General features: G+C 35.4%; 1 protein-coding gene across 2 annotated transcripts in view; it reads right to left on the bottom strand.

Moving 5' to 3' along the window:
- The window catches only part of CNTN5 (contactin 5), a 1,548,293-nt gene that overhangs the window by 584,738 nt on the left and 950,539 nt on the right, over window positions 1–13,016 (bottom strand). For both annotated transcript variants that reach the window (XM_020891379.2, XM_070473663.1), the window contains exon 4: window positions 11,540–11,761. In XM_020891379.2, coding sequence (XP_020747038.2) covers window positions 11,540–11,761 — 222 coding nt within the window. The remainder of the gene's footprint in view (window positions 1–11,539; window positions 11,762–13,016) is intronic.

Genomic DNA, 13,016 nt, shown 5'->3' with positions numbered 1-13,016 from the left:
CTTGAGCCCCAGTCCTTCTTAACATGATCAAATTCTGAAAATGGGTTTTAATCCCATGTCTCTATTTATAAATCCTATTTTGATAACCTTTCTAGAAGGCCCAGAGTCGTTATTTAGACATTTTTATTATATGGATGTTATGGTTTTTGTTTTGTATTTTCACATGGTTGACTTTCACTGTACAGTCACGTAGTCAAGTCTGACTCCATTTTTTATATTTGACTGATGATGACTTTCAAGCTACGCCAGTCACTTTTTCCTCACCTCAGGGAAATTTGGCACTCATCCCTCCCTTGACTCAGGTAAGAGAGTTCATAATATGCAAACTCAACCTACATAGGAGCTCTCACTCCAGTCCCACACCCCTGCCACGACAAGATTAATGCCACTCATCCCTGCCTATTCCATGCTCAAGCCATTTTCAGACCAGCCTACCCTGTTCTTGTCAGAAAGCTTCATGATGTGAATAATAAATCCTTTCATACTTTGTGGTGTATGTATGTGTAGCATTATTAGTCTCTGTATTTGAACTGATTTTATGCTATGAATTGTTGATCTTGTCCTCTGTAGGGCAATCACATGGCAAGTTAAGGATCAGTGCACCTAGGTAGGTGACAGTTTTTGAGGGAAGAATATATTCCTGCCAAGAGGTTTGCATTCATGGAAGTAATAGGTCTTCATGACAGTTAACTAAAAGTTTAAGGTTTACATGTGAGAAAGGTAACTCCTGAGTTTCTCTAGATAGCTTTCTCTTAGGATTATATCATCCAAATTTTGGGGACAAGATGGCCTTACTTTTGACTGGAAGATAGGGACCAGGTTTGGAAGCAGTTATGTAGACTACCATAAATTCCAAATGTTTAAATTACACTTATAAATCATTCCTCTTTCTCCTTTTCCTTTTTCTTATTCCTAGGCCTTAGTAACACTCCATCCTTTCAGGTCTCATTATGTCCAAAAAGCAGTATAGAATTTAAGAAAAAGTGCTACACATCCATCTTTAGGCTAGTGCTTCTCAAATTCTTTTAATAACAAGCATTTTATAATTTTCCTCTTATTATCAATAAATTAAAGGATATTCTAACTTACATATATATTTTTTTAGTCTAATGAGGGAAAATATAGAATAAGTAACATTATAAAATAATATTTATAAAATAATATTTAATTCAATATGTAGATTCTCAAGAACAATTGTCAGAGAAGACATAAAGAAGTAAAGCTTGCTTTTGTTGATAAAACCCCTTGGATGTAGCAGCTACAAATGTAAACTGTTCTAAGTGTAATTTAGATTAATCACATGTTGCCAGTGTTATTGGTGTTAGCTGATGTGATTTTCTAAATGGTCAACAAATTCTGTTATTCTTGACAAAACTAAATATAATCTTGCAGTAATTTACATATTTTTCACTGACATATCCATTATATATCAAAATACCTTGTGTATAATATAATACAGAGAGATTCTTGCTGCAAAAAAGTTTAGAGAATTTTCATTCCATTTAAGAGTCCTATACTTTATAATTATAGGTCATTTAGCACTCCTAGTCTCCACTCTCTAAATTAGCATACTTGAATCAAAACTAAGACAACCAAAACTACTCCACAAATTTTAAAAACACCTCTAAAGTAGAGGTGTCACCGTTTCTTAGAATCAGACTAGAACAATAAACCAGATCCTAAAGTTAGCATGGTATTGGCAGTAGTCTTTAGACAGAGATGCCTAAATAGGAGGATGAAGCTCTACTGTGAAATGCGACCCTGATGTCCACGTGCCCTTCTCTTAGTGAAGCTTCTTGAAGCACTGGTATGTCATTTTGTTTGTGGAGACATTGGTCTCCCTTGCAGAGTCATGTATTAGGATCAAGCTGACGTCTCATCTACTCTAATCCTCTTTGAACTTTCTACCCCTCACTGATAGACTATCCAGATACTAACTTTTTTCCTGCCAGAAAGCTTTTAAGGATCACCTTATGTGAGACTTTTATAGCCAGGTTCCCTAGGGAAGCCTTGCTTCTTGGTTGGGTCATGTGTTTTCAATTGTTTCCTGAGTCTCCCAAGCATTACCATGTCTCCCTAGATTATAAACTTGTCTTTCCATGGTGTACAGAACAGACTTGTGGACTCTGTGGGAGAAGGCGAGGGTGGGATGTTTCAAGAGAACAGCATAGAAACACGTATATTATCTAGGGTGAAACAGATCACCAGCCCAGGTTGGATGCATGAGACAAGTGCTCGGGCCTGGCGCACTGGGAAGACCCAGAGGAATCGGGTGGAGAGGGAGGTGGGAGGGGGGATCGGGATGGGGGATACATGTAAATCCATGGCTGATTCATGTCAATGTATGACAAATACCACTACAATATTGTAAAGTAATTAGCCTCCAACTAATAAAAATAAATGGAAAAAAATTTTTTTTTAAAAACTTGTCTTTCAGACTTATATCCTCTTTTAAACAACTACTTCTGAATCCACTTTTCTCAGGTTAGTCACAGTCGTGTCTGACTCTTTGTGACCCCATGGACTGTAGCCCACCAGGTTCTTCTGTCCTTGGTATTCTCTAGGCAAGAGTACCACAGTGGGTTGCCACTTTCTTCTCCAATTTTTCTCAAAAGTTAAGCCTAATGCCAGATCCAGTGCTCTCCACCTACTGTTCTTTTCTTTAAAAAAAAAAAAAAAAAAAAGGCATTCAGTGGTGTCTGACTCTTTTCTACCCCATGGACTACAGCTCGTCAGGCTCCTGTCAATGGAATTCTCCAGACAAAAATGTTGGACTGGGTAGCCATTCTCTTCTTCAGCAGATCTTCCAAACCCAGGGATCGAACTCAATTCTCTTGCAGTGTAGGCAAATTCTTTACCATCTGAGCCACCAGGGAAGCCCCCACCTACTGGTTACCTCTAATTAATGACGTTGTCTATCTTATTTATGTAATGTGAACTAAGCGTATCAGTGTTACAATCTAAGAAGAAATATCAACATATCATGTCCAATGCAATTAAAACAAGTTCAACTTTAATGGTCATTAATCTATTTCATGTGATAATTTCCAAAAATTTTGGAATGTTTGGTTAGAAATTGCATTTTATGATGACATTCACAGAATGTGAAAAAAAAGACTTTTCACACTATATGAGAATATAAGATAAATTCTTAAAGATAATATCAAAACCTTTCTTTAAGGTGCCTTTTAACATTGAAATTGTTTCTTTATAAAAGTTAAACAAGTGTGAACTGTCATTATAAAACTTTCAAGGATTTCTAAGAATTGAAGAACATGATTTATTAAAAAGCATTGTGATGAATGTTTCATAGGTAGTAGTATTATGTTGTGCACATACATACTATAAACTGAGTCTAATAGATTTTTTCCATCACTTTTAATGTACCTATAAAAGAGAGATCAGATGATTCAGAAATGCTATCACATGAGAATAATCAAAGTGAATTGATACCATATAACTTTCAGAAGATGTCAAATCACTAGCTACTTGTCAACAGATGGAACATATTGTTTTTCCCTCCTTTTCATTTGCAATTCAAAAAACATAGTTTAGTTTTACAATTTTCAGGTAAATATTCTGTCATGGTTTAGAAATTTAATCTGAAGTCATATTTCAAATTCCTCAAGTAGATGCATCCTTAATTAAACAATATTTGTTAATCTCTTACTAAGCTTGTCCTGCTCTAAGTAATGAAAGAGAAAAAAAAGAGGAGTATCCAAGATGGTCTTTGCACAAATGGCATGTAATTAATCTGGAGAGAAAAACATAGTAACAGAAAATAATAAAAATAGCTCAAAAATTAAGAATACAATAAAACAATAAAATCAAAGTTTCAAAGAATAGTCATGAAGTCATAAGGATTATATACACTATCTTATGTAAAATAGCTAGTGGAAAGCTGCTACATAAAGCAGAGAGCTCAACTATGCACTCTGTGGCAACCTAGGGCGGGATGGAGTGGGGTGGGAAGGAGAATCTAAAAGGGGGGGATGTATGTATACTTATGGCTAATTCATGCTGTACATCAGAAACTAACACAACACTGTAATGTAAATTATCCTTCAAGTAAAAAAAAAAAGTTTTAAACTGAGAGAAAATAGACTGATCTGATTTACAGAGGAGTATATCATCCAAGTGAAATACCCTTTTCCTTGCCCAGAGGGAGTTATTAGTCTCATAAAAGATCATTTAAATGTTTTATTTGATCTCCAAGACAATATACCAGCAAAGTGTATTTTGAGAAAACAACAGAAAATTGTCAACACAGAGATCACTTTGAGTCATGATGCCATTGCCCATGTTCCAAACCTAATCTGGAAACAAGCCACATCAACAATGAAATTCAGCCAAAGGTCCTGAGGACATGAGGCAACAAATTTGGTAGATTTCAGGAATCTCCAAGATGTCAGAAGCCAATGGTAGCAACTCCAAAAACTGGATAGACTCAGAGTGGTACATAAATTGTAGGTTGTACTTATCATTGAGGGAATTAAAAAGATCCAAAATTATATACTTAAATGCAGCAAAAAAAAAAAAAAAAAAAAATTGCTTCAGCTAAAGAGGGCAGAGAAAAAGCTGACTTAAAACTCATCATTCAAAAAACTAAGATCATGGCATTCAGTCCCATTACTTCATGGCAAATAGAAGGAAAAAAAAATGGAAGCAGTGACAGATTTTATTTTCTTGGAATTCAAAATCACTGTGAATGGTGACTGCAGCCATGAAATGCAAAGACACTTGTTCCTTGGAAAGAAAGCTATAACAAACCTAGACAGTTTATGAAAAAGCAGAGCCAACAAAGTCCAATACAGTCAAAGTGAAGTCGCTCAGTTGTGTCCAACTCTCTGCGACCCCGTGGCCTGTAGCTTCTCCGACCATGGGATTCTCCTCCCCCAGGCTTCTCCGACCATGGGATTTCCAGGCAAGACTACTAGAGTGGGTTACCATTTCCTTCTCCAGGAGATCTTCCTGACCCAGGGATTGAACCCGGGTCTCCCGCATTGTAGGCAGACACTTTACTGCCTGAGCCACCAGGGAAGTCCTTTTTATATAGTCAAAGCTTTGCTTTTTAAAGTAATCATGCATGAATGTGAGCCATAAAGAAGGCTGAGCATGAAAGAATTGATGCTTTTGAATTGTGGTGCTAGAGAAGATTCTTGAGAGTCCCTTGGGCAGCAAAGGTTGATCCTAAAGGCAATTAACCCTGAATATTCATTGGAAGGACTGATGCTGAAGCTGAAGCTCCAATGCTTTGGCCACCTGATGCACAGAGCTGACTCATTGGTAAAGACCCTGATGCTGGGAAAGATTGAGGGCAGGAGGAGAAGGGGGTGACAGAGTATGAGATTGTTGGATAACATCACTGACATGAGTTTGAGGAAACTTTGGGAAATAGTAAAGAACAGGGAAGCCAGGTCCATGTGCTGCAGTCCATGGAGTCACAAAAAGTTGAATACAGCGACTAAACAGCAACAACTTTTAAGAACCACATTTTTTTTCCATGAGGTTGCATTTGTATTCTCTGAATCCCACAAATGGGCTTCACCAGTAAAAACCTAAATATTGTAGTCAGAATCACTCCTAATCCAGACTATCCTTCTGCCAGGAAGAAAATATCTCACCTATCAGATCACATATAGAAGAATAAAATGCACCCTACACTTAGTTGTCTTTACTCCCACTAAAACCACAACAATAACAAAAAAGAGATGAAATCAAAGACCAATTTATTGGTTGTTCTTTTATAATGGGAATAACAGATATAGTATCAGAAGTGATTAATAGCCCTTGTCTACATTGCAAAATCCAAAACTAGAATATGTTTTGCAGGTGTCAAGGTGCTGACTCATAAGGGCTTTTGATTAACCTATACTACCATGAGAATTTCTAATTTAAACAGTCAATTTTTAAAATAAATTAAATGATATTCCTTGCATTCAAACAAATACTTTAGAATAACTATTTACAACTCAATTTTTTTTAAAACTTGATAATGCCCTTTGGTTTATGGAACATTTCACTGGAATAATTTGAAGTGATCCCTGTTATTATCCAAAATAACTGTATCAGGTTGAAACAGAAAGAACAGTTAGAGGACCCCTCTGATTGCTCAGCTCAAACAAAGAGCATTCTCTCTTTTAGGCACTCTCAGTTTCTCTTCTCCCCTTCTTGAGTCTAGCTCAAAATTTATTTATTTCCCTGTCTCTACTTCCTCACCTCAACCAAGAGTCAGTGACTCACTGTGATACTTTTACTCTAGCCATCTTGTTTGCCTTCTCTTGCTCTGACCTGCTCCTGCTGTGAGCTACCTTATGGAAAAGCCCCTTGAGAATGGTCTTTGGCCAACAACCGATGAGCAATCCAGGCACTTGCTCCAAAAACCCTCAGCAATTGAATCTTGTGAACAATTATGTGAGGTAAGTGAGCTAACAAGTGGTTGGTACCTATCTGAGCCTTGAGATGAGGCTGAAGTCCTACCTTGTGAAAGGCACAGAGCCAGAGGACAAGTCAACCCACATCTGGTTTCATGACAAACAGAGACTTTGAGATAATAAACATAAACTTTTGTTTATTTTGTTGATGTCTTCACCATCCTTCTACAGGGCATTCTTCTTACAATATTGTGATTGTAAGGGTTTTTTTTTTTTTTTTTTGTAAGTTTCATGTATTTTATTTTCCTGTGTTACCTGTGATTATCTCACCAGGTTAGTATTCTTTTTAGGCAGCCAAACCCAAAATCAGTCAAGATTTGTTTACTCAGGTCATGATTAACCATTCTTCTTTGGGACAGAAGTCAGATGCAAGTCAGAGTCTTTTATAACTCAGTGTTGAAAGAAATCTAGTCATAATCTATTCTCTAGAAGGTTACTAGCTTCATCCCACAGTGGAAGAAAAGGGACCACATTATAAATAGCAACAAGTAGGAATCACTGTGACCCATTTTATAGTCTACCTACTATAGGTCATAATATTTGCTTCATATTTCATATCTTAAGAAATAAAATATCACACAGTGAGGTCATCTCTCTTCCATATCCTGGTACCATTTCCTTGGTCTCATTTCCCTTTGTCCTCAGAGGTAAGCACTATAATCCCTTTCTTCTCTCAAGTTCATATATTAAAAATTTCCATATGATAGTTGGAAAATCATGAACAAACTTTTTGGCCAACTCAATATATTACTTTGATTCTTACTTTTTTACATAAGTGACATTGCATGTGATATTCTGCAAATTCCCATGTTCACTAGGTGTTATATTTTGAAATGTATCTATTCTGTTGTATAAAGATGTTTGTCTTTAACAGTTTTAATTTTTCAATGAATGAAAAACACAATTTATGTATTATCCATTTCCCTTTTGATGGACATGTGGGTTGTTTCCAATTTTTTGTTTTTAAACCTACATTGCAGTGAGCGTACTTTTATAGTTTCTTGTGCATGTGTGGGAGGGTTACTCCAGGCTGGTATATACCAAAGTGGAATTGCTTTCCCAAATTGCTCTGCAAACTACACTTTTATGTTGTTCAGAAAAATCTTAACCCTATCTGGGGTATTTCTGGGCTTCACTCGAGCAGGAATGGAATGACTTTCTATCCAGGCTCTGTTAGTTTTCTTGTTTTTCACAAAAGCATGTCAACACCAGCTTTACTCTCTATTAAGGTTAAAGGGAATTACCTGACAAAAGCCATATGTCAGGCTGTTATCAGAGAAAACAAACTCAAAGTCACATCTAGTCAAGATCTTTCAAACGCTCAGATGAGAAAACAACAGTTATGGAAGATTACTTGGAAAATACTCAGTCTATCCATTCTTTCTGATCCTCTAACTATGGATTAAGCTAGAGCAACAGAAGACTTAAATTATATCAAACTAGTTTGCAGCCTAGAGTCTTGCTGCTCAGAGCATGGTCCACAGACCAGCTGCATAAGCATCCCCTGAAGCTTTGGATAATTGCAGCTTATATGGCCCTCACTCCTGATCTATTGAAAGGGGGTGTATTTTAACAAGGCTTTCAAGTGATTGTATGTACATTAAAGATTAAAGAGCACAATGTTAGATAATTACTTCCCATTTTGTTATTGATAATTGGATTTCATCTATCTTTATTGAAGCAGATGAAACTCATTGTTATGTACACATCAAGAATATTGTCTGGGTCACTAACCATTACATCAAATAATAAGTTGTTAATGAGGGCCCTCCAGAAAATTTGTCTAATCTTAGTGTCAGAAATAGCTTCATTTCTACTCTCTATTTCATTTTAATCCTTAAACCAGTGGGAAATATGTAGCTGACCACAGTTTCTTTTTCTTTAACTAATTACCCCAAATGGGACTAACCTCTGACAGATATATAGACATTTACAATAGACACCCTGAATTAGTTTCAAACCCAGCTCCATTTTATGTCCTGAAGTTTCGTGTTTTCCTTACATTCATGTGTTTTAATTCATATTTTCTAGTTGTATTTTATATTTCACTGCAAGCCACATTGAAGTATATTTGGAACAAAAGAATAAATGAGCAGAACACTAACTGGTGCTAAATATAACAAATACAAAATATCCCACAGTGATCACTCAATACATTTTATCTTGGTATAATCTCATAAAATAAACAATGTTGCCTAAATAACACAAATTCCAACACATCTCTGCCTGAGGAATATGACATTAAAGTAACGGGTTTTTTAAATCATTTTAGAGCAGTTTTAGGTTTACAATAAAATTAACAAAGAGGTTTTCTCCTATCTCATCCTCACACATGCATACTCTCTCCCATTATCAACATGACTCACCAGAATGCTACATTTTTGCCAAAGATGAACCTACACTTACACATAATAATCAGAGAAAGTTGTAGTTTATGTTAGGGTTCAATCTTGGTTTTGTATATACTATAGATTTGGACAAAAGTATAAGGACATATATTCATCATTATGATAACATTTAAAGTATTTTCACTGCCCTATAAATCTTCTATACTCTGCTTATCCATCTCTCCCATGTGATGAGTATGTTTAGTTTTACAAGAAATTGCCAAACTCTTTTGCAAAAACTATATATTTTTCTAGTCCCATTAGAAGATACAAGTATTCCTGTTGCTCCCAATCCTCAACAGTATTTGGTGTTTTCAGTGTTCTGGATTCCAGCCATTCTAATAAGTGTGTAATGGCATCTCATTGTTGTTTTGATTTTCATTTCCTTGATGACATAGGATGTGGTATAGTTTTTCATATAATTATTTTCCATTTGCATATCTTCATTGATGACAAGTCTGTTAAAGTCTTCGGCCATTTTAATTCATGTTGTTGAGTTCTTATGTTGATTTTTAAAAGTACTTTGTGCATTTTGAATAGCAGTCATTTATCAGGTGTGCCTTTTGCAAATATTTTCATCGAAGCTGTGACTTATCTCCTAATCCTATTGATTTTTTTCCCACAGAACATATTATGAAAGCTTAAAGCTTATAAGTACACTGGAAAATAAAACATTTTAAGGAACTAACACCATGCTTAAGTAAAATTTAAATGACAACACTGTAAGATGACAGTCCACATGGCCACAGCTGGCATAAATCATAATGCATGAGTCTGTTTACCTGGGCTTACTACCACAACCTAATTTGACATTCCTAGGATTTTTCCAAGTAGTTTAATTCTTGCAAGGTGTCTCAGAATGTTTAGTCCTTTACCAGTCATAATTGAAATATAGCCCAAAGTGTATTAGACTTAAAATTATATTGATTACTCATTAGAAATTTGACCTTGTCAAAGATGCTTATATGTCTTCTGAGTTTCCACTTACAAAGAAGACAGTGATAACATACACTTCATGTGTTTGTTGAGAGTATTACTGATATAAGCTATGCAAAAGAAACTGGCAGAGAATCTAGTAATAATCAAATACTAGTGCTTCTCTCTGTTAACAACCTTGTAATGTTTTGTTGGTATACACAAAAATAACAAAGAGAATATTTAGAAAATGTTGTTCAAACCATAATATTAATAGCTGCATAGTCATCCTTTATTTAACTATCTTGTGTTGGACACTTAAATTATTTCTTGTTTTCTACTCATAAATAATGCTATGTATACTTATATCTCTGTGTACATTGTTTACTACTTCTTTATGTGAAGCACATCTCTAGAAATAAAATATGACACAGAAGGATATGACTATATTGATGCTTTTTATATTCATTGTCAGATTGCCCTTTCAAATGTTATATTTTTTATTTCAGTATATAAAGGTGCTTATATAATATAAATATATAATATTTATATATATTACAATATAATATAAATATAATTATATTCCAGTAGTCATGTATGGATATGAGAGTTGGACTATAAAGAAAGCTGAGCACTGAAGAATTGGTGCTTTTGAACTGTAGTCTTGCAAAAGACTCTCCAGTGTCCTTGGACTGCAAGGAGATTCAACCAAATAATCCTAAAGAAAATCAGTCCTGAATATTCTTTGAAAGGACTGATGCTGAAGCTGAAGCTCCAATACTTTGGCCACCTGCTCTGAAGGCCTGATTCATTTGAAAAGACCCTGATGCTGGGGAAGACTGAAGGCAGGAGGAGAAGGGGACGACCGAGGATGAGATGGTTGGATGGCATCACCGACTTGATGGACATGAGTTTGAGTAAACTCCAGAAGTTGGTGATGGACAGGGAGGCCTGGCGTGCTACAGTCCATGGGGTCACAAAGAGTTGGACACGACTGAGTGACTGTACTGAACCTAATCCTAAATCAGAATTGGAAACAAGTATAATTAAATACATGGGAGAAAAAAACTGGAAGATGCATGGAACATAACTTTAGCTTACAACCAACTTGATTTTGGGCTTCCCTGCTGGCTCAGGTGGTAAAGAAACTACCTGAAATGCAGGAATCCTGGAGAAGGGAATGGCTACTTTAGTATTCATGTCTGGAGAATTCCACGGATAGAGAAACCTGGTGGGCCACAGTCCAGGGGGTCCCAAAGACTTGGACACGACTGAGCAACTAACACTTTCAGTAACAAGACGACTAACATTTTCCTCAGCTTCACTAAACTTTTGACTGATTTCCTCCTGACTATGGTCCCCTAACCTCCATTTTCTTAGAGAATTTACTTCCGAAAATCTGCAATTATAAATTCTTTCTTTGCTTCTGTGAAATGTAGACCGTTGCCCAGTCTCTTACCAGTTTCAAAAACTAAAAATGTCTTTCTCAAGGAACTGGGAGCCAAATTTTTTTTTTTTAATGTGGTCATCAAGAAATGGAGATTCCCTATTTCCCAGTCTATGGGATGGTAAGGGGTTAACTTCAAGAAGCACCAATTAGTAATCACAGGCAGCCTGGTACAGTGGCCAAAGTCTTCCTTAATGTCCTCCACGTTTCCAGATCTTAAAAACTCACTGCTATTTCAGAGTTGAGCTTAACCTCTCTCCTCTACAGCAATAGGCTTAATTTGTATTTCAATAGTCAAATAAATTCCTTTTTCCCTGCTTAACTCCAACAGCCGTAATTTTCCTTTGGACACTTACCATCTTGTTTGAAGGCATCTGAGGGATGATAAAGATTGATGGGGGAATAATAATGTTGAGCTGCCCCTCGCCAGCTTGGTGAAGAAACACTCAGTGTTCCTGATGAAGGGCTGCTGAATCGTGGTCTAGTCCTTGAACCATACAGGGCTGAAGAGGAACTCTTCTTAATTCTTTGCAAAGCAGCATATGAAGTAGGGAGGCTAGGAAGAGCTCCAGAATACTCTGTAAAAAAATGATAATAATAAAATGAATTCTTAGAAGACCTTATTTTAATAAAAACTTTTCTTCTGAAGACATTGTTGAAAATCTGGCAATCAAATGGAAACGACAGTGGGAGCTGTAAAAAGTAAAATTTTACAAACAGATTTTAGAGTACTTTCTGAAAATTCTACTATTTATAACATTGGTGTCTTGCAAGAAAGAAAGAGAGACATGAGGGATGATGAAAAGAATAAAATAAAAGGAGAGAAAAGGAAGAAGGAAAAAGGAAAAAAGGAAGGAAGGAATCCACTCAAATTTCAATTCATTTATTTTCTTTGTCAGGAATATTTGGCCTTAATCTAAAATATCCATCCTCACATATGAAATCAGTTCCTTCTTGATTATTTAAAATTGAGGGAAAAAGCATTATCAACTACATTCCGCAAATATATATTGGATCTTCATCACCTAAAATTTACCATATGGTAGAAAATATGCCTAATGAAGTATATATACTTTGACTAGATGGTAAGCTATGCGTCACATTCTTGGAAAGTAGTCCAATTCACTATGGAATGTGAAAAAGGAAAAATAGATTTTTTTTTTTTTTTAGAATCTGTTATGTATAATGTATATCATGTTATTATCAACATTTCTAATATTTAATTTCTGAGACTTTTCACTAGAAAAGATATGCATAGTGTCTAAAGTAAACTGTACTAACTCTTCTTTCTGACCACAGGGAAGTCAGTTTCACATGTAGATCAAATGTTTAAAAACACAAAGTAATTATGTTGAATTATTTTTTAAAAAAGCAGTTAGGAATTGGATTTTTTTCTATGTCTAATATTGATTGTATTCAATAACCTGTTGACCTTGGAAATACTTTTATGAGTCAGATATTTTTGTTCAGTGTATTTGACATTTCAACTTAATGAATGATAATTTATTTTGGATAAAATTTTATATTTGTGAGCAAGTTCTCTCAGCTCAGATTATTTAGAATCATTATCCTGTCTTATAGAGATAATTTGGAATGCATGAAGCATTACTGTGATTTGAAAGTAACACTTTAAGTGTTAAGCATCAAATTAAATTTAACATTTTCTCTTCTGTGAAATTGTAAATATGATTTCTCTGAAACTCAAAAAGGTGTATTTTTAGAGGTACTCCGACCTTTAAAATGAGCACAATAGCTGTAGTCCAACCCCATCAAGAGCTGTTAAAAGATTGATGTCTTATAGTCTTTGTGTTCAACCATAAGTCTGGTAAAGGT

Source organism: Odocoileus virginianus, chromosome 10 (genome assembly GCF_023699985.2).
Source record: "Odocoileus virginianus isolate 20LAN1187 ecotype Illinois chromosome 10, Ovbor_1.2, whole genome shotgun sequence".
Classification (NCBI taxonomy): domain Eukaryota; kingdom Metazoa; phylum Chordata; class Mammalia; order Artiodactyla; family Cervidae; genus Odocoileus; species Odocoileus virginianus.
Note: the sequence above shows the minus strand (reverse complement) of the source record. Positions and strands in the feature narration are given on the sequence as shown.